Genomic DNA, 26,657 nt, shown 5'->3' on the forward strand with positions numbered 1-26,657 from the left:
GTTCCCACAGATCTGACTGTGGGGTGTACAACTGCACTAAGCACCAAATCACCAGAAGTTTCAGTCATCCAGGATCCTGTAAAGTGAAAGGTCAGCAGATACGCAGAACTGAAAGAGATCTGTGAACTTTCCCCTTGGTAAGAAAATGCTAGAGTAATGGAATACTGCAAATAGCTGTGGTTTGGCAAAATCTAAGAGTATGCTGTGCTACACACAAGCCAGTAAGGGAAGTATCCAGTGGCGAGCATGATTAAAAACCTAAGAAGCCATAAGCAAAGCAATTTCTTAGCCAGTGTATCTTATATCTTTCTGCACTGAAAAAATGTATTTTACTTACAAAATAATCTGCAGTGAATTCAGGCTTACTTACCAACTGAATCTCTTCTGCACTACACTAGGTTAGATTTTGACATTTTTCTAGCTTTATCTTGAGTTGTGCATTTAGGGAAAAAAAAAGAAAAAAAAAAGCTAGAAGGGTCTGTGTCCAGTCTCTGGCCTGTGCTCACTGGCAAAAATGTAATGCACTTAAAGATTACCCTATCTCCCCTCTACCTAACTGTCCACACTACTATGGACTGAATTTTTGCAACCTCTTGGGAAGAAATGAGAAATAAATCTTCCTTGCTTCCTTCTTGTCCTGCTGGTCTTGGTTTACTGGACATCTTAGAAGGCACCTGGATGTTTTGATAGGTCGTGTCTGATTTTTAAAAGCAAACTTCACTTGCTCTCAAAAAAGTTGCATCATTCCTTCATCCTGAAGTTTGTGTTGCTATCTAAACATCATCACTGCACTCTGTTCAATGGGGGGTTATTTAGGGTTGTTTTATAACAGGAATGTGACTTCTTTAACACAGTATTTGCTGAGTTACTGTGAGGCACGTGGCCTCACTCTCCATTTTTAGGGAAAAACGGGTTCTTCACCACTGCTATAAACGCCTAGCATTACATTTTAAAAACACACTTTTATATACATATTCTAAATAAATGCTTTATCATATACTACCTTACTCAGTTACCTTAGTACAGTATTTTCAAAGTGCAAAAGTACCAGAGTATGTAAGTACTCTGATCCTTGCCCTGCAATTTCAGTACCGTTTCCAAACAAGTGAAGCAATAGAAATAAGTAATTAAGAAAACAGAAAAATAAAGCAACAAGGCAACTGCCTTTACTATGGATTTCTTTGTGTGAAATTGGCCGGGTTTTTCTGCAGGGGCCGTGCGACTCTGTCAGGGTTATTTTGGGCCAACAACGCTGCCAGTGCACAATACCGGCTTCCTTTCGGCGAGAGGACAGGAAATAAATTACGCGCAGTGTGCAGGCGCTGTCCCGGAGACGCCGAGCTGCCCGCCTCCCTCCCGCGGCCGCCGGGCCGATTTCCGACCCGGGCTGCCCGAGGCCACCGGCCCGGCCGCGCCGCCCTCTGCCGCGCCGCTCCCGCACCGGCCCCGCGCCGGCGTCACAGCCCCCCCGGCCCGGGGAGGCTCGGGGAGCGCCGGGAGTGACGCGCTGCCCATCCTGCCGGCGCTGCCGCGGGACCCGAGCTCTCTCTGGCCCTGCCACCCCTCGCCCCGCTCCCCCCTCGCCGCTGCCGAGGCCGAGGCCGGAGGCGGAGCCTACTCCTCGGGGCAGGCGGAAGGAAAGGGCCGGCTGCAGCCGGGGGCGAGCCGGAGCGCTGCAGGGCCGAGCTCCGCGGACCCGCCGAGCGCCGGGGGATCAACGGTGCGGCCGGAGCCGAGCGCCGGGGAACCCGCTGTGAACCCGGAGCCGAGCGCCAGAGGACCGGTGCTGCTGCTGCTGCTGCCGCCGCGGCCGCGCCCCGACCTATAGCGGTTGTGGCCGGGGCGGCGGCGCTGAGCGGCCGGGCCGCTGCCGCCACCGGTGCCGCCCCGCGCGGCGCAGCCAATGGTGGTCGGCGGGGCGGGCTGCGCCGCGCGGGGCTGCGTTGTGCAACGCGCCGCGCTTTGAAGGCACCCTCACCCCTGGGAGGCAGCGCTCACTCGGCATCTGTCACGGCAGGGCGGCCGGCGGCGGGCCGGGCCCAGCGCCCCAATGAAGACCCGGCGGGACCGGCCTTCCCAGCGAGCATGAGCCACCCGCGCTAGGAGCGGCACGTAGCGGTGCCGAGGCGGGCAGGATGGCCCACATGCTGCATGCGGCAGCCCGGCGGGTGCAGTGGAGCAGGGCGGGCGCCGCGAAGAGGGCTGCGTGTCTGCTGGCCGCGGCGTACGGGCTCAAAATCCTCTACCCCATCATCCGCGGGCGTGTAAAGCGGGCGAGCGGCAGAGGCGGCGCGCACGATGAGAGGGACCGGGCGGTCCCGCACCGCACCGGCAGCCGGGGCAGAGCCTCTCCGGCCGTGGACGCGGAATTCTTCAAGCAGCTGCTGGAACTCCGTAAATTGTTCTTCCCGAAGCTGGTGAGTGCCGAGCTGGGCTTGCTCTGTCTCCACTCGTTTGCTCTGGTATCCAGGACCTTCCTCTCTATCTATGTGGCCGCCCTCGATGGAAAAATAGTGAAGAGCATTGTGGAGAAAAAGCCCAGGAGCTTCGTCTTCAAGTTAATCAAGTGGCTGATGATCGCAATCCCAGCAACTTTCGTGAACAGCACCATACGGTACCTGGAGTGCAAGCTGGCCCTCGCCTTCCGCACGCGCCTGGTGGATCACGCCTATGAGACCTACTTTGCCAACCAAACTTACTACAAAGTGATCAGCATGGACGGGCGCCTGGCCAACCCTGACCAGTCCCTCACCGAGGACATTACAATGTTCTCACAGTCCGTGGCGCATCTCTACTCCAACCTCACCAAGCCCATCCTGGATGTTGTGCTCACCTCCTACACCCTCATCCGCACAGCACGGTCCCGGGGGGCCAACCCCATCGGGCCCACAGTCCTGGCTGGGCTCGTCGTCTATGCCACGGCCCGCGTGCTCAAAGCCTGCTCACCCAAGTTTGGCAAACTGGTGGCTGAGGAGGCTCACAAGAAGGGCTATCTGCGCTTCATACATTCGCGCATCATTGCCAACGTGGAAGAGATTGCCTTTTACCGAGGGCACAAGGTAAGGAGGAGAGAAATTGGAAGCACTAGGGTCGCTCCTGCAGTGCTGGAGTGGACTCATGCTTCCCCTAATGCCCTTCTTAACATTTTGGGTCCCTCTGACATTTAAACTTGTTTACAGCTTGGCACTTCCCATTTCTTAGGAAGTCTCACAAGCAATGGCTCAGGGGAGCAAATCACAGTTCCCTTGAACTCTGACAGTGTTGTGGTTTTGCAGATGGATCTTATGCTTATCTAGAAAACTAATCTACATTGCTGTGTTGTCCCAGTCCCTTCTGATTAACTTTTCCAGACTTCTTTTTTTCCAAACGTGTATGAGCCACCATATTTAATTCAGCAGAAACAGCAACCATGGCACACCAGAAACTCTGTGATGTCTCAGAGCATACTACAACCTTTGACACTCTTTCACGTAGCCAAGCAAAGATGTAGTCACCAGTCTTAAAATAGCATAAGTACAGTACTTCTGCAATCACAGTTACATAAACTAGTAGCTTGTTTTAAAGCCACCTTATTAAGGGACTCTTCATATTTTTATTAGAAGTAAATTTTGGCTGTAATACCTTTCAAACATGATTGGGAAGAAAGTTGTTTCATGCAAGGTGAAAATGAAAGCTGGAAACCAGCCTGAAGTATTACTCTTTCAGTTCAAGCAATGGTTATATAACATTAATGGTTTATTTTTGTAGACACAATCATTCTCAAAAGCTGCCTGTAATAATGTTTTAAGTGCAGCTAAATTAAACATCTTCTCAATTCCCACATATATGGGCTTGAACTGAATACATATTGACTTGCAACTGTCTTTGACTTGTTAAACCTCCTGGGATAGTTCTCTCTACTCAGACTGCTTGCAAAAACAAGCAGCATTTCAGGAATCAACTCTGCAACTTTAAGTCACTGACGATAAATGATCCCCAAATGCTTTCCAGTATAATTTTCAGTTGCTGTGAAACTCTGCAGCTGCAACTTTATTAAAAGGACGTGAAATCTATCTTCTTTTGATTGTTAGAATCAACTGCTGTGACTATTATGTTGTTTTTGTATGTATTAGAGATCTTAAAAGAGTTGAAAACCTGCCAATGCTCTGTCAAGGGACAATGGTGTCAATAAGAACCAGGTCCACTGATTTCCATAAAGCTTTGCACTTTTGCTGTGAGACTGCAGCACAGTGAGTGTAAAGTACCACATGGCAGATGTGATTCAGAAGTGACAACTCTGGGTACCCGATTATTTCATGTACCCGTGTGAATGTATCTTGTGCTACATGTCCATCTTTGTTTCATTGTATAAATTACTTTATTATTTTAACTGTAGGTAGAATTGAAACAACTGCAAAAAAGCTACAAGGATTTGACAGATCAAATGAATCTCATTTTGTCCAAACGTTTATGGTACATCATGATAGAGCAGTTCCTGATGAAGTATGTCTGGAGTAGCTGTGGTATGATCATGGTCGCTGTGCCCATCATCACCGCCACGGGATTTGCAGATGGTGGTAATGACATCTTTTTTAACTGATTTCTAAATGTTTATTTAAAGTTATGTCCTCAAGAGACTGTAGTTCCCTTGAGTGCTGTTCACATTAGTTTATTTCTCACAGACTTTCTTAAAACATCTGTTTCTTATCTATAACTTGCAAGCATAGCAAGTCAGCTGAGCAAATGATCCAACTTGGAGTGTGTGATAAATAGTATGAAGTCAGGACTTAGAGGATCTTTGTATCAGACAAGACTGTAATGATTATTCCAGTCTCCTTTTTCATTAGTCACTGTTGGAATGGCAGGCTGATTTTTACAGTATCTCCTTTTGCAAATGATAATATGAACTTTCCTAGAGTGCTTATCTTCTCCTTCCATAAACCATAATGTAATTACAGGTAATTATAGGTAATTTTTCTCTTACTGTTGACCTGTTGGAAACCGCTGATTTTCCCTGACTCTCTGGGAGAAGAGAAGGAAAAATTCAGATTCCAGGCTAGGACGGTATAATTTTTGACATCTTATCACAACTTTCCTAGAAGTGAAATGAGACTCAAATAATGTTGTTACTGCAGATGCTGTTAAGGGAAAAAAAAAAAGGAGAAAACAGGAGAGAGCAAAAAGAAAGGTATTAAGGAGGGCTGTTGGTTAATTTGGTTTAACAAGCTTCCTCATGCACAATTAGAACTTACTATATTACGAATTTCATAGGATTCCTATAACATGAATCCTGCAAAGTCTTCAGAAGGATCAGTTCTAAATGGTGTACTTTGAATTAGGAATGAGTGAATTCTTCTCTGCACAGTAGTTGTGTTTCTTTTATGGAAGTTACATTCCAAATCAGGACTGTCCAAGTGGACAGGCTTGGTGTGAGCTGTAGGGTGGCTTTGTGCAGTGCCCACGTGGTGTAGTTGTGTCGCTAAAAAGTTGTGCTGGTGCAGGTCTGGGTGCTCAGCTCCCTGAGCTGCTGCCCATCACGTGTCTTAGGAGGGCACTATATCGGCACCCTGGCTGGCATTCTGGGAACAGCTTCAAAAATATCAGGATGTCTTGTTCCAAACTGAAGAGGCTGTACAAAGGCATTTCACCTCACAGTGAAGGTTATCAGCACAACAGAAAAAGTGATAAGAGTCTTTCTGCTAAGATGCATACAATCAAGAAAAGGAGCATTTAACCACATGTTGTAAATATCTCCTTGGTATTAGAGCATGAATAAAAAAGGACTTGTACTCATGCTAAACTAAATAACATTCCTGTTACTCATGTTTATTCTTTTGTTCTGGTAGCTTTTTTTTTTCTCCCACATTTCAAATGTGGGAGCAACCAGCAACCTAAACTATTAAAACACGGGTTTATTATTGAGTCCTGGGGCTTACCATATAATGGTGGTTCACAAACATAATACTGGCAGCACTGTCAAGACCAATTTGAGGTACTGCAGGTATTCAAAGAATCAAGCACACCTGAAATTACCTGCTTGGGAAAACAGTGCATTTTGCCTCAGCAGATCAGACACAAATTTGTTAACATCTGAAGAAGCAGGTAGTAGATTTCTAAATAACAATCCTATTGCTTTAGGAGGAGTCAGAAGGGTCAGGGAAATGTACAAAACTGGTACCATGGCCAATTTGGGATTACAGGTGTAAAGCCATACATTTTGTTCACTTCTTCAGGAAAGAGAAAGAAAAAGTAAAAAAATAATTCTTCAGTAATAAGAAAAAAATACCGTCTTTGACAGCAATACTTCTGACTGAAATTTAAAAATTATGTTATATATTTCAGTGAAGAATTTAGGTGGCAAAGACAAGATTTCTCTCTGATAACATTTCTCTTTCTTTTTGTATTAAACCACATTCCAAATGTTGTTTCTCAATTTATGGAGAGTTTGTGGAGAGTATTCTTTGAAGCAAGACTTCGATTTCTCGAGACACAGTGAACATTTGTTTTTGTTTATAAAATAAGTGTGACTGTCAGTTAAATAAATGAAGAGGAAAATGGAAGTGTTAGCATCTGTGTGAAAGAGACTAACTGTCTGTTAAAATGTGACATTTTCAAACACAGGAGGTCAGCCACATGAAATATGTTTTGGACAAAAAGTTCAAGAAAAATTACATTGGGGGGTTATATAATATAAGAGTTTGTCTTTTGGGGCTGTGAAAGGCTCATAAATTCTATATAATTTCAATTTTTTAAATACCCCTAATCTGATTGATGCAGTGACTTGCAGAGATCCTTAAAGTCTTGCTAGATGAGCTGGCCTGGGTGCTGGAAGCAGCCATCAGTAAATACTGCATTTACATGAGGGAGGAATGTTGCTTCGATATAGTTAAACCATAACTGATTCCTAGAGGATTATTTGTGGTGGTTCTATATAGCATAGGCTGCATGTGCTATTATCCCAGCAAGATCAGCAAAAATTGGTTGTGTCAGAAGTAAACAAATTTCAAATCCTCTTTTACTAATGAATTAACTGAATTCTCCCTATTCACTAATGTATTCTTCTTGGAGTGGAAATAACTTTTTGAAGTGAGAGCCACATCAGTAAGAATTTTGTAATCTCTCCTTTGCAAGAGCTTTTCTGTATTTTTTTTTAAAGCATGTTTCTCATTGTGTCTCAGCAAGATTGCATACAACTAGTTGACAGTGTGCTAATGTAGAACTGAAGAGAAAAAACATTATCATTAGAACCAGGAAAAATAACATAGATGTTTTATGTGTGTATACACACACACACACACACACACAAACACACACACATATATATATATATATATGAAAAGTTATGATATAGCAATTTTTAAAAGTTTTTCTTTCAGTGAAAATTGTATTTCAGTGAAATACAGTGAAATAATTAATTCAGTGTAATTATTATTATATTAAATAGTTACTCCAGTGTATTTCACTCTAATAATAATTAAATAAGAAATAATTACTATATAATTTATAATTTGTTAATATATAATTAATTATATATTAAATCATTATTCCAGTGTATTCCACTGTAATACAGTGTATTTCAGTGATCTAGTTATGTAGGAATCTTTTATGAATGTGTAAACGAAAACAGAATAACATTTAAATTTAACTAATAAAGACACAAAGATACATTTGGCTTTGGTACTGCCTGTAGATTCTCAGACACCAGATTTCTAGAATCTGATTTGTGAGGGAAGTGAGAGTAAGAAAATGCTGTTTGCTCTACTCTTGCATTGCTTGACTTAGCCTATGAAATTTATGGTTGCATTACACTTGCAAGGAATTCCTCCTAGATTTTCCTGATCATGAGCACTGTGGAAACATGGATGCTAGTAACAATTGCTAGGACAGGAGTTGCCACAGTGGATCTACCTATTACCCTGCCTAGAATGATTCCTAGCATCAGCTTAGTTTAAAAAAGAAGCTTAAGAAAAACTTTACAAACTTTAGGGAAAAAATAATAACCAGATCCCATTCTGCAAAAGATTTAAGCAATTTATGGAAATACATATAAAGTTACGTGATGCAGAAAACCCTTTGGATCTTTCATTGTAAATTTTATATGTGGAAAATTTTTAAGAGTGGTTTACTACACCACTGGTTTACTACACCAGTGGTCTGTTTTTGCAATTATAAACACTGAAACAACATTTAGCCTCAAAATAGTCAGGCACTTCTTTTTAAATCTTGTTTCCTTCAGGAAAAAACATTGCAACTTGAATCTATGAGACCTATGGTAGCAAGATGGTATATGTAGATATGTTAAATATACTTAGTTCTCCCATATTTTCTATAAATTCTGCTGCTGTTTTCTCTTTACCTAATGCTGCTGATTCTAATGAGTCCTTTGGAGCAAGAATATTGTTGTTAACAGGATGCAGTGTCATAAATAAAGCCTCGCAACTTTGTTCTGAGGTCAGATGAAGAAAGAAACTTCATTGTGAGGGAGAGTTATCCTACTGAAACTATGCCTTTGATACCAAGAGAGTTTATTGCTTTCTTACAGAAATCTAATAGTGTTGCCAGATTTACACTGTGAATGTGAATGGTTCCTTCTACATGAAGTCAGTAAATAAGGTTGAAAATTAATAATCACAAAAATGTTAAAAATTATGTTCAAAATCTGTTTCAGATAATTTCTTAGGTTTCACTTTTTTTAGTATTTTGAAAAATTTGTGTTGCATGATGATATATTAAAAGGAAAATGATCCATGTAGATAAATAGATAAAATAACAGGGTGTTTTGCCTAACAAGATGAATTCCATATGCCCCCATTTACTCTTTTTGACTAAGCTATGGTAGTTACATTCATCAGTTCTTTTTGAAAGGTTGTCTTCACAGAGTTAATTTTTTTCTTTAAAAAAGAAAAAAGCTGCTCTATTGTAGCTCACATTGCAACAATAATTTAGTTTGTAGAGATAATTATCAGCAGAATATTTTAACAAAACTTTTTGGTTTTCCATTCAGAATTGGAAGATGGGCAGAAACAGGCAATGGTTAGTGAAAGAACAGAAGCTTTTACTACATCACGAAACTTGCTGATCTCTGGAGCAGATGCTATTGAAAGGATTATGTCTTCATACAAAGAGGTACTGTACATCCTGCCTGCATGAAACAGAAGATAAAAATAAAAAAACTATTTACATTTAATATAAAATGTTTAAAAAGTAGTGCAGTTTTTAAAGGCAAATTCTATTGCAATTAAATACATGGAGATATTTGAACTGGTAGTTTAATCTTTAGGGTTAAGTTGACATAGAGTCTAAAGTGCGCAGTTGCCTGTATGGTGCAATGTGTAATGTCATTTTTAATACTTGTATTCAAGTGTCAGCAGAAAGCATTGAAATTCCTGGAATGTCAGTGATAAAAGTTCAAATTCCTCTTCTGTTTGGAGCACAGTCCTGAATTTGGGCTGTCTGCCTTCAGTGTACTGGGACTCTTCTGTTGGAACTGTCATAAAAGCATATAATAATTTAGTTGTAAGAGTCTTTAAAAGTCTTCTACTCCGACCCCCACCCTCCATGAACAAGAACATCTTAAACTATTGTTGGATTGCTCAAAGTCCCATCCAACCTGACCTTGAATGTTTCCAGAGATGTGGTGTCTCCACCTCACTGGGCAACCTGTTTCTGTATGAAAAACAAGGATAATTGAATACTTATTTCTGGGCCCCTTGAACTGTAAGGCTGTTTTCAGTATCTTGTGAACCTGTTAAACTGTGAGTAATTTTTCAAAATAGAGAAATTTTAGCAGGAAAAAGTTCACCTTGGGAGTACAAGTGGTCTAGAAGTACAGAATGTTTATCTAGAAAATCAGAGATGTTGTTTCAGGTCCTTACCCAAATTCCAGTAAAGCTATGCTTTAATCTGTTGTTTCTCTTGTGGATTTCTTTAAATGCCAGCTGTTAAGCCAAAGGAAAGGGAGTCAGTGCTGTTAAACTCAACATTTCCTTCTGAATATTTGTTCTTCATATTTTAATTGGTGTTTGCTCGTTCCTTTGGTGGGAACCCCTTTTCCCAGTGCAGTGCGAGGAGGAGCACATTAGCTAGGCAGCTAATCAAAGACTATGGATTCTGCTATTTGGAATCCAGCCATAACAGCTACAGCTTTGTAAATTGTCAGAGGAGGGGTAGTTTGGCGCCTTCGGATACATACTTTGACAAAGCCAGTGTCTGTGCTGTTTTCAGAAGTCCTTCTAATGGGCTGTGATTTTTAACGTATTCTCTTTGAGTTTTTCCCCTGCTTGATCCTTGGTGTCAAGATAATGCCAGATAACCTATCATACACTGATGTAAAACGTGTTTTGTATTCAGCATTTAAGTAATTTATATAATGTGCATGAGGACTTAGAAAAACTGTGGGTTTATTTTTTTGGCAAAAAAAGTACCCACAAAATAGTAGAGGAAGAACTGAACAAACTCACTGTATCTATAACATGGTAAGATATTAATTGAGACAGCATGAGACCAAAGAGCGGTTCTGTGACTTTCCACCTTAATTTTATATTTATGCTTCTCTTCGAAAGACACTGCAGTACTTCAGCCACATTGTCATTCCCATTTTGTGACTCAGGCAGTTTCCAAAGCACAGTGTACTTCAACCCATGTCAAGTGGTAGTGCAGTTCCAGTTCTTGCCCACTTCTTCCACCAAGGCAGCCTCCTTCAAGTCAGTGTAATTCACTGTGCAGATGGGGTGGGCTCAACTTTTCTTTGCAGTCAATGGTTTAGGTGGTAGTATTTAAAGTTTGAACAAAGTGAGTTTCTACAGTCATGGAATAGAAGCTTACTACATGTTATGGTTCTCCTGGGTACAGCTGGTATGAGTTTCATTTATCACATGCAGATTTCTCTCCATCATCCTCTGGTGAAATTATGGCCCTGTGGCAAGAGCTAGTACTCACTTCTGAGTCTGGCACAAACAGTGAAACTTACAGAAGACTTATGGAATTATTTACAGTTCTTTCAAATAATCTTAGAATTATGTACACCATAGTGGGTGAACTCAGTCATGGGGTGTACATATTTAACCACAGCAAGCCAAGGATTTTATAATCTTGATCTAATTTTGTGGCTATTCTTGTCCTTTCTGAATTTTGTATAAAAATGTATCATTTTAAAACCATCTAATAATACTTTTAAAATAAAAGGCCTTGGCTTAATTCTTTATTACCAGCAGATGGAGCCAGTTCTTTGGGACCTCTTAAATATCCCATAAATATGAAATTAAGAGGTGCAGAGATCTGTTTTTTCTGTTTTCACCAGGTGAAATTTGTGACAAATGGACCAAAAAAAAATGGAGAAAGCCTTTTAAGGGACCCCACCATCTTAAAAATGCCCAGTTCTATTCTAATGTATCAGATTTAGCATGCAGTTGACAGAAGACTCATTTCTGGTTTGTACTGTATTTTAGGTTAGGGTGGCCTGATGCTGCCTCCTTTACACAGAAGAGCACACTTCTCCTACTGGAGGTTTCAGGAATACAAGCAAGTAAACATAAGTAATTAGAGATGCCATTTTTTTCTCACTTCTGTGGACTTCTGTTTTTGCTGGAAAATGCAGAGATTTTGATTTTTTTTTTCTTGTGTACCAGCCTCTTTGTTTTCAGATATGTTAGTAGTTGTTCTCGTTCATTGAAAATTACAGAAATCAGCAGTCTCTACAACCTCTTCATTTACTGGAGTGTTTTCATAGCTTACGTGGGCTTAACTCAACTGTCCCGTCTGCTGATTGGTAGGAGCTACAGGTGGCATATGGGTTAGCACAGAATTTCAAGGAATGAAAATCGATAGGTGTTGATCAGCATTGTTGCTCACGTTGATCTTTGGCCAAGCATTTCATTTGTAGAATTTGTGAAGTCTAACTGAAATGAGGCATTTGTTGTTTCTCAGGTCACTGAGCTAGCAGGCTACACTGCCCGTGTCTACAACATGTTTTCAGTCTTTGACGAGGTGAAGAGAGGCATCTACAAAAGAACTGCTGTCATTCAAGGGTCTGTAAGCAACAGCAGGAGTGAAGATAAGGCAGAGTTACACATTGATGGGCCCTTAGAAATCAAAGGTAATTAATTCATATTTGTATGAATTTCCCAGGGGTGGTGGGGGAGGCATGGAGCAGTGGGACAGGAGGTATACAGAGGTTTTTTTTCTGTAACGAATCAGCCTCTCAGCCTTAATGCCCCAGAAGTCATGTTGCCTTTCATTTTAACCCCCTGCTTCCTTATAACTCTCTCCTTATGGTGTGCTTTTCTAATACACAAAATGGCTCTAATGTTTTCTGTAAAAACTTTTAATAAAAAGGCATTTCAGCTATACTATTATATGTGATGGTGATGTTAGTATTCTTACACTGGCAGTGTCTGTTTTCCTCAAACTATTCAGTGTTTTTCAGAAAAAGCTGAGACGTAACATTTTCATCTTCAACCATCACATTATTTCCTTTGAGTAGGAGGAAAAAAGATTGGTTCAGTAGTTTTCCCCAAAAATACTGTGTTTTCCATGTTTAAAGATCAGCCTGTGCTCATGTTTTCATAATTTAGTGTGAATCTTCAACTGAAAATGACAACTTTACCCTTCTCCCCACATCCCAAATGATATGATCAATATATACTTTTTCCCTCCTGACCCCATCCTGTGTGTTTCTGGTGCCACTGTCTTTCTGTCTCCACCCTCCCTGGAGCATTTTCTGTGTACATCCATTCCTTATTGTGCCACCTCTCTTTGCCTGTTGCATCCAGCTTCTCTCTGAGGTACTCAAAGGCATATTTTGCAGTGGGTTTTTCCTCATTTTCCCAACATGCCGTTTCTGGTACTGTCCTCTGAGGTGTTGAAAAGCCTTGTTATCTTCCTTTAGCTTTTTAAAAGTTAAGCCTCAGTAGAGTTACAATCCCCAAAGGGCTCTTTGTGAAATAACTTCTTGCAGCAGTTTCAACAATGCTGCCCTTCGGCTCATATTTCTCAAAGGTCCTCTGACAAGGGTCATCATTACAAAGTGTGATGCAGCATGGTGGATAGGTATGGAAATAGCTGATGTCTTTATCTTTTGTAGATCTTGGTAATACTTGGCTGATGTTAGAAGAAATGGCATTTTATAACTATTGCATTTTGTCATGTGCATGAGAAAAGGTTTGTAATTCCTGGAGCAATGAAGTAATTTGGGGGCTCTTTTTAGATAACTGTTTAAAACCAAAACCAAATGCAGTTCAGATGTGCCAGTGTGCTCTTCATGTTCCCTTTAGATCTACTATATCTAAACTCCACTCCTCTCTTCTCTGCAACCTTTTCCCAAGATTTCATTCCCCTACAGTCGCTTTTCATCCAGTCTGAATTCCTCCTAAGCCATGGTGACTAGCATTTGCTCTTGTGTAGTTGTAGCTCCCAGAGGCAGCTAGCCAAGACCAAGCATTGTGCACAAGGATTTAAGAAGAATTTAGGCCAGATGAATCTAGGCCACAGGCTCCACATTTTTTATGACAAGTGCTACTGTAATACTGGTTTTCCTCCTTTATTTCGGTTGCAATACTTCAGAAATCCCTGAAGAGTGGATTGTGCATGGATAAAAGTACACGTGCTCACATACATGTGTGTGCCTGCATTGTTAGAGAAGAAAAACCTTAATATTCTGCTTCCCCAATGGCTCTTTGAACATGTAATACTTATTTTCCTTTGAATAATCCAGTATGAGTCTTTGTAACTAAGCAATGTCTGTTTTGTGCCTTGCATTTACTATTGTCAGTAAGTGTGAAAATATGAAATAATAATAATCTTCTACAGATAATAATATTGTCTTATAGCATATTTAGTAATTCAGAATTTAAAAAATTAAACAGAATTTTGTACATCTTGTACAAATGCTGTCAAATTGTATTTCTAATTACACGTAAATATACTTTAAAAGCATGCTAAAGTTGCAAACAAATGCCGTGAAATAAGGATTAGGAAATGAGAATTAAGTTTACTTAATTCTTACTAGCTTACTATATTTTATCATAGATTTATTTTAACTGCAGTGTCTCCACTGTATCAAAAAACACAGGAAAAAACACTTTTTCCCCCATAATGTCATGCTGTTACAAGGAAAATTTATTTTATGAAAAAAGAATGCTTGGACTGATACATGGCATAAAAAATTCTGCCCAGGTTGTTATAATTTGGCAAAGTTAAAAGCAGTAGAACAAAGCCTCTAAAGGAAGGCTGTAAGACTAAACTGTGAAGAAAATGCTACAGAGCCTTCTATAATTAACTGACTGACTTGGTCTTTGTTACATTTTTCTTTGTTCAGATTAGTTTAAGTTATAAATAAACAGCTTTCTAATACAAAGAGAAATGTCTTTTCTTTGTATCTTGTCTATAAAGGTAATTTATAATATTTTTCTAGGAATCCAACTGTTTGGGTTCTGTTAGACAAGACCATTAACAGGTGACTGAAAAGTTAGTTTCATTCTTTTACTCTTTCCAGGACAGTTCATATCAAAGTCCTTGTATTACAGAGTATCTGGATGTCCAATAGAGATTGTATATTTAATTTGCCAGGAGTCCAAATGCCAAGTGTATCTACCTGACTGAAATATTACATGAGTTTCTGCAAATGCTTACAAGACACGTTTACAGTGTCTGTGGCATCAAAAAGAGATGGAAGCAAGCCATTAAATGTTTTCTCCTTTGCTCTCATTGCTGAAGGAGACCGAAAGATACTCCAACCTTCATAGCTGTTAGTGAGTCCTAATTAAATCCTCAAAGAAGGTTAACTGGTTTGCCTGTGGCTAAGGCTGTCCTTGAGCTTTTTTACTGCTTGGTATTAAACAGCTATTTAAAACAGAATACCGAAAATACAAGTAGAATTTGAATGAACACATCTTTATAGTGCATCACATATTTATGATGAATACTGTGCATTGTATTTAGGATCAAATTCAGGTTTCATTGCACATTCTTGGCTACTGTTGACAGTGTCTTTTGGACTAGCTAAGATTTTTTTTCCAGATTTTCCACTGGGGAACCTGGAGCACATGAAAGAGCTGTCTCAAACACCAGTCCTTACTTGAAAATATACTTAGTTGTGCACAGAGGTTGTCACAAGTGATTGCTTAATGGAGCGTTTCACAAACTCTAATTTTTTGGTTTTTTTCTTTGTAGGGAAAGTAATTGATGTTGATCAAGGAATTATTTGTGAAAATGTTCCTATAATTACTCCGAATGGCGATGTGGTGGTTTCCAGACTAAACTTCAAAGTAAGATGATATGCAAGAATCTTCTGATTATTGCCATCACATTAACATAAACAGCACAGAATTCTTATACCTTATGTTAAGTACTTGGAGGAGCATATGGATAAAAGGGGAAGTCCAGAAAGGTAGGCATAGTAGCTCAATAGAGGCAGACATATGTAGTTTGTCCTGCTCAGAGAAAGAAAAGGGAAGATTTCTGTTGCTGTTGCCAGGTGAAAAACTGACCTGAGATTTTCAAAGGTGTATATGAGAGTATGCATCCACCTTTAGTTAAATTCAATCAAATTGGGGTGCTTTACTCATAAAGGCTCCTTTAAAAGTCTGAGGCCACAGCAACAGTGAAAAAATCAGACCTGTAGTTTTCCTGATCACCACAAAGAGCAGTTCTAACTAATAGCTGGCAGCATGGTTCACAAGTCCAGTTGGGGAGCTTTTACTCAGCAGAAACTTGTATTGTTTTTAAAAACCTACTCTAGACATCTCCTGGTACCTGCTCACAGTTTTAATGAGTGACCTTTACTGAATTAATCCCAGATGTATCCTGATCTTATGTTCCAGTGCAGATGTTGTTCTTTTTTAAAAAACAGAAGTTATCAGAAATAAATTTAACCATTCCAGCAGATCTTTTAATTTAGGTAAAGCAGGATTTTTCTTGAATTAGGAACTGGGAGGAAATGGTTCTAGCTATGGCAAAACTTGCAACAACCTCAGTGCAGGAATTTCAGATTTGTAAAATTACAACTTATGATCTAGCAGACATTTCTATTTATTAATTTGTCTCAAGAGACAGAAACAAAATACGGAAGTCAGTATATTTCTGTAAAACATAGATAATGACATTGTGATTATGCATAAATATGCACTCATATATACACAGGGTAATAGTCAGATGAGTAAAAGAAAAATCACTTGTCATCACAACCAAGTTAACATAGGTAATAAGGTAGGAAATGGCAGTCTGAAATAAATTTTACAAATCACTTGATTGGCCTCCCATACCTGCAATTAATATCACAGATAGCACAATACTGCTTGAAACAGTGTTAACACCTTTGGACCTAATCTGCATTAGAACAATTGTTTCTGACTGTGGTGTATTGATGCTGTAATGTAATCATATTACATTACATTATGTGTATATAGTAATATATTACTATAAATATTACTGCTATATACTACTGTAAACATTAGTTTATAGAGATACTCAGATATAAGGGAAATTATTTTCATTATCTCAGCCCACATATTTTATCTAATGCTACTGTTTCCAGAATAGTTGCATGAATACATGCAGCTAATCAATTAAATTGGTTGATAATTTTATATAAATGCTTATGTAATCCTTCTTAGGGGTCTTAGAATCTCTTGTGCCACATACACTATGTCATAATATCTTTGCATTTTCATCCCCTTTGCAGGTTGAGGAGGGGATGAATCTTTTAATCACTGGACCCAATGGCTGCGGAAAGAGTTCGCTCTTCAGAATTTTAAGTGGTTTGTGGCCTGTGTATGAAGGAGTTCTCTACAAGCCCCCTCCACAACACATGTTTTATATACCACAAAGGTATGTGTCTTGGTGAAGGTGGTGCCTCTTACTAGTTACAAGAATTTTGACCCTTCTTCTCATATTTCTAATCTGTGATATGTAAATCCAAGTTAACAAGTGGTAAGCGCAACCTCAGGTGTATGAAGTGTGTTTATAAGAAGAGATCTTTTCTCATTAGTGATGCAACGTGATTAGTCATCTGAAAGGGTTCAGATATACTTGTGTTGGAGCCTGTGTTCCTCAGATGGCTGAAGTCCTGGATAATTGGGATCATGGGAACAGGCTGGAGTCTGAAAGAAATTTGAAGTGGACCTAGTATATCTCAAATCTGATTTCTTTTAAAACAAAGGATTGAAACAAGTGAGAGTGGTTTGATTCTTAAGTATCAAAGTAACCAAAACTTAATTTTCACAATGCAAGACACAATCCTATCCAACAGTAACTGCAAATTGCCTTTTTAATAGTATGTGCTCGTTTCACTAATGGAAGCTTAGCTTTGTTGTGCTTTCTTTGTACTCTGACATGCTGTTGGACTCTCAGTATATACTCTTATGCAACTGTTTCTAGAATATCTCCTTAGGGACCTCTGACTATGTTGTTTTGCAAAAGCAAAGTCAAACACTGAATCTTTGCTTCCTGTAGTTCATTTCTTCTCATGGGCAAAAGAAGTATTCATGATAACAGTTTGTAGCCTTGTTTAAAAAGTACAAGATATTAAGATGAATGGAATATGCTGAATTGATCAGTAGACTTTTCTTGCATTGGGTGAAGCTAGCAAAGAACACTGCTTTATGATTTTTTCAAATATCTGTATAATTTATTGCTGGCCATTGTAATTTTTCTGATTCACTCAATATGTTTATTCAGGAGCTAGGAGCAAAATACTTTATTAAATGTTTTTAAAAAATCTCTTTCACTTGTAAGGAAACAGATTCTACACATGTTGGCTCTCATTTCCTTAGTTTGATATTAGTGCCAGCAAATTTGCACACCGACATACCTGCAGGTTACATTGACAACAGCACAGGAATATTCCTCAATATCTCTGCACCCTAAATTGCAGTAAAGCTCTAATTACCACTGAGTTATTGATATAAATGGTTAATAATTTTCTGTCTGCTGTGTCATATTGTCTAATTTGCATGGAGAAATGCCTCCTGCAGTCTCTGTTAGTTCCATAACCTTTGTATCATGACTCTTGAGTCTTCCTAGCACAGCACGTATCTAAAATGTCCATCAGCATTTTCTCTTTCTTGAGGACTGGTTCCCATAGAGCCTGGAGTAATACATTGTAGTTCTTTCTCCTCATCCACTGTCACTGCTCTTTCTCTCCAGCTTGCTTTTACTGTAATTTGGTTATTTTTGTGAGAGGTGTGTTTTTTCAGTAGCATGCATGGTTTCTTTGTTATTCTGTGTGCCATTCTAGTAGAAGACCTACCCACTTTCTCAGCAGTCACAGCAATGGTCCAATCCTGTATTCTCTCTCTCTTGCTATTGCTCATTCAAGTAGATCTCTAACATTTCTTTCTTTCAACACCAGGGTTATCAAATGCTACAAGGGTGGCAACCAAAGATAAACTAGTATCAAATGTTGTTTGTTCTTTGTCATTTAAAATTTATATACCTATGTCTTGCTGCCTTCTTAATAATGCTAGGGCAGTCTAGAATAGAACAGTTTAAAGATTTATCTGGCCCTCCTGAGCTGTTTGGTTTTGCATACATCTGCTCTATTTCTGGTATTTTATTTAGGGTTCCTTTACAAGTCTTTTCCTATCTGGCATTTTTCTTTCTATATTCTAAAAATATCTTTGGATACAAAACAAAGTTGCATCAGCCACAGAGGTATTTTTCCTCTCCTTACCACTGTTGAGTAATCCAAATGTCTGATGTGATTTGCCTTAGGTAGTCCAAGGATATTCATCATGTGGATGAATGAAGCAAGAATGTTTCAGTTCTAAGTGATGTAAATAACAAAGTGATTAAATAAAAGTAAATTTCACATTTTAAGCACATGAAAATTTGAAGATTATGGTGCAACTCAAATGTTGTTTTAAGCACAAAGTAGTTATTAGTGGCCACTCTCATCCTGAAACAGTTCTTGATTGTGTAAACAATTTATTCTTGCCAAATTGCTGTGTTTCCCTTTCAGATGCCCTCTAAGACATACAGAAGTTTGTGCAAATGGAGTATCTATCTGTGTGGTTCTTCTGTATCAGACTACTTTCTTGTTAGTGTGTGGTCTGCTGGAGAAGTAGCCTGAACAAAGTGCTGTGCAAATACACCTCTGCGAGTTCTGTTGCCTCATCTCATTTAGATTGGCTCAGATATCTCTGTCCTGTGTTGTATTTTGTTTTCAGCTAATACTGTTCTGTCTTTAACTATGATCGTTTTAGTTGAGTCAGGTGGAGTTAAGCTGTACTCTGCAGATGCCAACACTGCACCAGTGGTTGCCATTGCCCTTCAGCATTTTGCTGACAGTGCATCACCACACTGACTTGTTCCTTCGATACTTTGCCATTAGTTAATATCATGCTGTACAGATACCTGCTCCCTGGCACACTGGATCTGTCTGTGGACTTGCTGTTATCAAGTTTGTGATGGTCCTTTTCCATGTGTTTATTTCCAAAGTTCACCACTTATCTGACAAAAGAGAAAAAGGTCTCTGATAGATAAGCATTAACAAAAAACATAACACAACACACTTCATACTATATGCAATAGTTTGCATACTATTTTGCTATAGATATGGTTTAAAGATTGCCTGCTACTTTGTATCTTATTTTTCCTCTTTTAAGATTAATCAGTTCCAGACAGTTTACCTCAGTTCTGCTGTTAGAAACTGCAGCCTGGCATCTGAGAGGGCTGTCAAGCTCTCTCCTTGTCCAGGGCACAGCTTCTTCCATTTCATCTTTTTGTCATTCCTATAGAAATTCTTGCACTTATCCTTCCTGATTGATGAAAGTTCCATCTTGCCTCATCTAGAGCAGAAAAGTTCTTGCCTTGCTGCCCTCTAGGTTGGTGGAAGCTTTGCCTGCCAGGATCTCTGTGAAACCTCTCAATTTCCATTGAAGGCTCACTCAGAGCTGTAAAGTTTGAATGTTTATTATTAGGTCTGTGTGCTGACTGCTCACAAGTAATGGCAGTACCTCTTGGTAGGACACTGTGTACTGTGAGGAATTGAGACATGTTCATATATACTCAACTTCTACTCCAGTCATCTATCTATATGCCAGACTGTTTATGAAACTTCATTCAGAAGCTAAGAAAAATAAGCTTTGAACTTTTTTTAAGTACATAGATTAAGCTTGACAAACATTTTGTAATTACAAAGCCATTAATAAGAAGCCATTCAGTAAGAACTGAATACGTGGCTGGTGTTTATAGGATCTATCCTGCAAAACAATGACAGTCTGTTTAATCTGTGCTCGTTTCATTTTGTTGATACAAGCAGCTCACAGAATCATAGCATGCCTTGGGTTAAAAGGGGCCTTTAAGACCATCCATTTCCAACCCCCTGCCATGGGCAGGGACACCTTTCACTGGACCAGATTGTGCAAAGGCCTGTTCAGCCTGCCCTTGAACATTTAGAGGAATGGGGTATCCACAACTTCTTTTGTGGATAGTAATTTAGTTTTGATAGTAGTGCCAGGGGAACAAATTCAAAATTTAGTTTTGATAGTAGTACCAGGAGAACAAATTCACCTAGAGGTTAACTGAAGACTCTGTGTAGCTTAGCAGTGGTATAGACAAAGTTGCATGTTAGGGAGTAATATGGTGGTTGCATTTACATGACCTAGTTTCTGCACTAAGCTCCCATTACTCTGTCCAGCTTGAGCAGTTACCTCCAGCTTAATGCACCTGCCCTGAAACTGTGCAATAAAGGATCTGTGACAGATGAACAGAATGGCAACTGTTTACTATTTCAATAATGTTTTACCTAGGAGCTTCATAAAGCACGCTTCAAATGCTATATGCATATAAGTAATGAGAATCAATTTGGTTACCTAACAATGGGAAGCACTGGGAAACATAAACTATGAAATCTGCCTGACATAAAAAGCTTGATATGAAAAGACTAAAAGGATGCTGGCTTTTGTAAGGGAAGGACAGCTGAAAGCTCTAATAACAATTGGTATCAACTTCCCTGGGAATAAGTCCTTTCTCCTCCTTCCTACTATAGTTTTCAATCAGAAACTCCATTATGATGCCCTATGCATTTAAAAATCCAGGTAGTAGACATAGCCAACACCTCCTTCTTGACGTGAAGGTAGTAATTCTTGCCATGCCCTTTAGGCTTTGCCATTTTCCTGACCCTGTGTCTTGGGTTCCAAAACTCCAGAACTCCAAGGTTATTCAGCCTTCTCCCAGCTTCTCCATGGTCTGCTCACTCTGTCACATTTCTGAAGTTCTAATTCTGTATTTAACTGCCTGCAGGCTAAACCTGTTTGCCCAAGACCATGTCCAAATAGCTTTTGAGTATTGCCAAGGAGGGAGGCTCCCCAGCCTCTCTGGGTGCTTGATCACCCTCACAGTGAAAAATTGTTTCTAGATGCTCATTTGGCATCTCCTGTTTCAGTTTGTGCCCATTAGCTCTGATCCTGTCACTTGACACCAGCAAGAAGAGCCCAGCTCTGTCCTCTCCACCCTCCCTTCAGGTATTTATATAGGTTGATAAGATCCCCTTGAGAATTCTCCAGACTAAACACTCCCAAGTCTCTTTCCTCATAGGAGAGATGCTCCAGTCCATTCACCAGTTCTGTGGTACTTGAATCCCATCAAGAGTCATCCATGCCAGGAGCCCAGCACTGTGCAGCGTCAGACAGACCTCTAGTCACAGCGCAGCATATGCTGTGCTTGGGCCCATCTGTGCTAAGGTTCTTGAGCACTGTGCTAAGGTTCTTGAGCACTCTGGTAGGATTTTGTTAGGAATAAACAATGCCATTTGTTGCTTTTACTGTCAGACCAAAGGATGTTACCATGCTGCTTCACTTCAAGATAAAGACAAGGACAAGCCAGCGGTGTTATTGCTGGTGCCAGGTGGGAGCTGCTTGCTGGCTCCTCTGTGAAGATTAGCTGACAAAGTTTATCCTGCAGCCAGGAGATAGGTGCAGTGCACCACAGGCCAAGCTGTATGTACAGCACAGACCAACACAGTGCAGCAAAGTACAGCACAGGCCTGTGGCCACTCAAGGCAACTGTTCCACAGATCACCAACTCTGTAACGCACAGCAGTCTTCAGCTGGGGTCACTGCAGCTGCTTGGCATAGGTCCTAGGACCAGTTCACTGGAGGACACCACTGACTACAAAGAGGGACAGGGGTAACTAACTCAGACTTACATGAGTGACTTCTAGGTGAGATGAGTCTTTTCTGCTGACAATGCACAGTAGTCCCCACAACACCAGGTTTTCACTTCATTCTTCTTTAGTCATTAATTATGCCATGGTCTCATGGGAGAATGTAGCAGGTGGGATTTTTTTTTTTCAGTTCATCATGTGTGCACCTACACAGCTTAGATGGGAGTGGGAGTGTGGCTTTCCCAAGAGGGAAGACTTTTCCAGGCTTGGTTATTTGCCTGATATCTTGCATTAGTTATACCCTATGAATCTCAGTTTCTGCTTATTACTACAGCTCCCTTGAAGAGCCACGTCACATACCAATATTTCTTATAAAATGTCTATAATACATGTTCCATGTATCCATATACATGGTGTGTCTCTGTTCTGTCTGTCTTGTTCTGTCCTGTGTAATGCAGTGTTTCACAGCAGATAAGAGAAGGAAGTCAGTGCAGTGTGTGGCTTCTCATTTTTTGGCAGGTGTTTGACTGCAGACACACTATTTCTCTATGAATAGTTGTGTATTCATATCACAGTGCATGGAAAAAGTTATGCCATGGGCAACTAAGCACTGTAGAGACCCAGATCAAAACCAGCCTTTGCTCTAGAGGCTTTGCTGTCTACAATTCCTCTTCCCTGTGAAATGGGGTGTCACTTCTCATCTACAAAACTGTGAATAATTTGGGATCATTCTAGAAGAGGGAGACTGCCTTGCTCATTGTGTTACACTGCTGTGATAAAACTCAGAGACACCTCTTAGGCTGGAGTAGGCCTGGTGGGACTGGCAGGCTAGAACCTTGTCCAGAACAGCTCATTGTTCTTCAGTTCATTGATCTTCATGATCATCCATCCGGATAATCCTTTTATCATCGGTACTGTCAGAGGTAGTTTAAGAAAAGGACATATTTTCTCTTCATTTGATTGATTTGTTGTAGGTGGTATAATTATTTCAGAATGCCTTAGCTGCTAAAATTTTTAATTGTTATGGTTTGATTTTAATTATACATATGTTTTTGTGTATTCTCTGCCTATCAGAAGATACAAAAAGACTGAACTGAATAATTATGTGAATTGCTCACCTTAAACACTTTTTACTATCTGACTAGTTCTAGTAATATTCTGTCTATGATCTAGGTAACAGTAAAAAATCATGAGATGAGATGATACCTGAGTATAAATAGCGCTTTTATCCTAGATTGTTTTCTTGTAGAAATGTGCACAGCTTTGTTGCAAGGAAAGAAAAAATCCACAGAGTGATTAATGTGATTTTTTTTTTCAGCCTCTTATATCAGATTCTTATAATATACATTGAGAATTCAGCCTTTCATACTGTGGATTTCATTTCCTGTTAACTGTATTCCTTGGCATTATGGTCTTTAGCACTCTGTAGGATTTTCCAATAGGTAACTGATCTATCTGAAATATTTAGAGGATGTTTGTGGCCAGTTCTGTATGAGGAGAGAGCAAAGTTCAGGGTAGGGTAGTTTAAAGACAGATCAATTATTTATATATTTAGAACAGTTACTGAAACTTTAGCTGGCCCTAAAATCCCTTGAACTAGACACAGTGTGATAAACAAACAGCCTGTTGTGGTTTTTAAATTTTCATAAGTATTATTTGTTATTTTTTAACTCATTGATGATAGCACCTTCTGGTCAAGAGCAGTGGATACAACACTATTTAAAAAGTGTTCATTCAAGACCTTTTATTTTCTCAAATTTGCAATAATGGTGCCATCTTTTTTTTTTTTTTTTTTTCTTTCTTAATTTTATTAATGTAATTGAAGAATTAAGAATTCAGTTACTTTAATTACTGGAGGCTTTTGTTTCTTGTTGATCACTGATGATCAATATTTGCTGCTGGTGAAAACTGGAATTTTTACTATTAATCTAAACCAGAAGCATTGCGGTAACTGGAATTTTGTTGAGGTGATTTTAGACAAAGTATAGCAGCTTGTAAAATTATTATCTTTATAAGCAAGATTGTAGAAAATTCAAATATGGGGGCATGCCCTAGATGTTCGAGCTTTTGGAAAATGGTCCATAATATCTATGTAGTAGGTAAAGGGAGCCACCTAGAGTTAACGTATAGGAATCTCTATGTGTAAATGTATGTCTCATCTTCTGCCACTTCCTGCAGCTTAGGTGGCAAACGGAGAGCTAAATGTTAAACCCATGTATCTCTCCTGAGAGCAGGCACCTAAATAAGATTAGAACCTCCTTTAAATGTTTCTACAATGCTATTGAAGGGTTAGGATAGTTGCTGGATTTTATCTTAGAGAGCATTGGGAAAAAAAAGACTGGTACTAAAGTCTCCCTCCTTCTAGTTGAGGACTCTGACTGTATATACTTTATATATAGATACATACTATTATATACTGGTATAGAATATAATTAGGCTCTTTCCAGTAACTCTCTCTTTGGACACATGATTCCTGCCTCTTAACAGTAGTTTCTGTGTAAGCCATTCTTATTTTCTGCTAGTTAGTAATTGATGGGATTTGTTGCTCCACTGCAAGCTGGGCTTTTCTGTAATTTTTACAAACTAGGTAGGGAGAGGCGTGCTTGGTAGTACCGGTGTGTTTAGCTGTGAGGCCAGAAGGAAAATGCAGCTGTGCCAGGAAGCAGTGCTGGTGACTCAGGAAACAGCGTGGCACCAAGTGTCCTGGCACAGTGCGTTTGAGCATCACTTTCCATGTTTTGCCGTAGGTTAAATCTCAGAGCTGCTAGTCATTTCAGGATCATACTTCACAAGAGTAAGGTATTAAACCCCAGGCAAATTATATGATAGGTACTCTGTCCTCCTTGCCCTTACCTGTAGCTTCACCTAAATTACACAGCCTTACTCGCTGATTTAAACCTTTCTGAGCCCAGGTGGAGTTGTTGTTCTGTCCCGGAGGTGGCAGCAGTCTGGAGCAAGTGAAGTGATTTCTGCACATGCAAGAAGTCAAGCCCTTTGGGACTTTAGATGGAGAGCATTGTGGATGTGTAATAGCTCATTATTTCATGAAGTTACTTAATGTTTAGAGCTGAGATTTTGCAATATGACAATTAATGTAAGTGGTTCACTGCAGTTGGTGCTAGTGTTCATGCAGCAGCCCAGAACAGTGCTATTGTCACAATAAGCAGAGAGTAGAACAACGAGCAAAGAGGAGCAAGCAGTGCTTGTATTTGACTTGTGGTTCTGGTTTTGCTACATCTGGGTGCTTGCAACAATGCAAAGATGACCAAATATTTGCAAAGAGTTCAGAACCCCTGCCCTTCCCATCCTCACCCATTTCGTGGTGAAAGTAGTTTAACCACAGGCAGGTACAGACAGTTAACCATGGATGTTTGCAGCACTAAAACTGATGCCAGCTTGCATGTGAATTTTAGTTTATATGGCAGCTTGAGTTCTGTAATTCTTCATTTGTTGCACTGTGAGTTCCTTCACATTACTCTGTGGTGTATTTTAGGGACTCTCAGAATAACAATGGATAGATCCACCCTTCTGCAGACACCTCCAAGTGAAGGGAAGAAATCTGCTGAGGTATTACACATCTCTGTCAGGCAAAGCCTCTGCATGGCTGAGACCTTCCCACCATGTGGGTCCAGAGCATTTTAGGGAAGAAAACTGACTGCTTTTTAACACACTGTGAAGTTGTTGGAAGCAGTTCTTGGTGGTAAGAGCAAACTGCCTGGAAGCCTCCTCATTGCTGGCCCAGTTTTGACTGCTCCTCTCTATCATCATCCCTGGCACTACAGCTTTAATAAGGCTAGTATTGTTTTAGCAGATGAACCCGGAGGGAGTTGTGGAGCACTTGGCGCAGAAAGCAGGACAGAATCTGGAGCCTGACTGTTCTTTGGCTCTGACTTTCCCTTCCAAACTCAAAATCCCACAGACTGTTCCTGAGGTGCTTCCAAGACCTATCAGCAGTGCCTGTGAGACAGGATGAATATTTGTCCTAAACAATAAATCATTAGACCAGCAAAGGAAATGGTTAAGTAGATGTTTCTTAGGTTGCCTTTGCTGTCTTAACCTGAATGGCCTGATATCTTTTAGAGAGCTGTGAAACTATTCTTTCAGTTTTCTTTGTTTTGAGACTGGAAGGATTTTTGATTCCTGGGCTGTACCAGAGGCTGGGCACAGCTCATGATATTGTGGCAATTGGCCATAGCCATTCCCCAGCCATGACTTGTGACTCTGGGTTCAAATTGGAGACAGTTTGTTTGGGTAAGATAGATGTTATTACCTGGTCTGAAAATAATGGTGATTAAGAAGCTGCTTCACATACAAGCACAGCCTTGTACTTGGCAAAGGGAGGCTGGTGCTGGGAGGTTTAAGGTGACCAGCCTCTTTATTGTGTACTACTTTGCAATTCAGAAGTGGTACACTGGCAGCTAAGTTATGCCCAATCCAAATTCTGCACTCCAGAATAATGGCGAAAGAAGGGTTTCAGTGCACACGTTTTCAGTGCTCCCATGTCTGACTTGTGTGTCTCCTGCTGCACCATGGAATTTTTTACCAGTTTGAGCTGCGATGTTTTTGTTACAACTTG

The 26,657-nt window shown here is 40.0% G+C and overlaps 1 protein-coding gene across 1 annotated transcript in view; it reads left to right on the plus strand.

Annotated features, from left to right (window-relative positions):
- Positions 1–1,949: 1,949 nt before the first annotated feature.
- ABCD2 (ATP binding cassette subfamily D member 2) overlaps positions 1,950–26,657 on the plus strand; it is a 38,686-nt gene continuing 13,978 nt past the window's right edge. Inside the window, exons 1-6 of the mRNA XM_002193991.6 lie at positions 1,950–3,059; positions 4,376–4,556; positions 8,984–9,105; positions 11,905–12,073; positions 15,148–15,242; positions 16,658–16,803. Of these exons, the coding sequence (XP_002194027.4) occupies positions 2,136–3,059; positions 4,376–4,556; positions 8,984–9,105; positions 11,905–12,073; positions 15,148–15,242; positions 16,658–16,803 (1,637 nt within the window). The 5' untranslated portion in view covers positions 1,950–2,135. The remainder of the gene's footprint in view (positions 3,060–4,375; positions 4,557–8,983; positions 9,106–11,904; positions 12,074–15,147; positions 15,243–16,657; positions 16,804–26,657) is intronic.

This window comes from Taeniopygia guttata, chromosome 1A (assembly GCF_048771995.1).
Source record: "Taeniopygia guttata chromosome 1A, bTaeGut7.mat, whole genome shotgun sequence".
Taxonomy (NCBI): Eukaryota; Metazoa; Chordata; class Aves; order Passeriformes; family Estrildidae; genus Taeniopygia; species Taeniopygia guttata.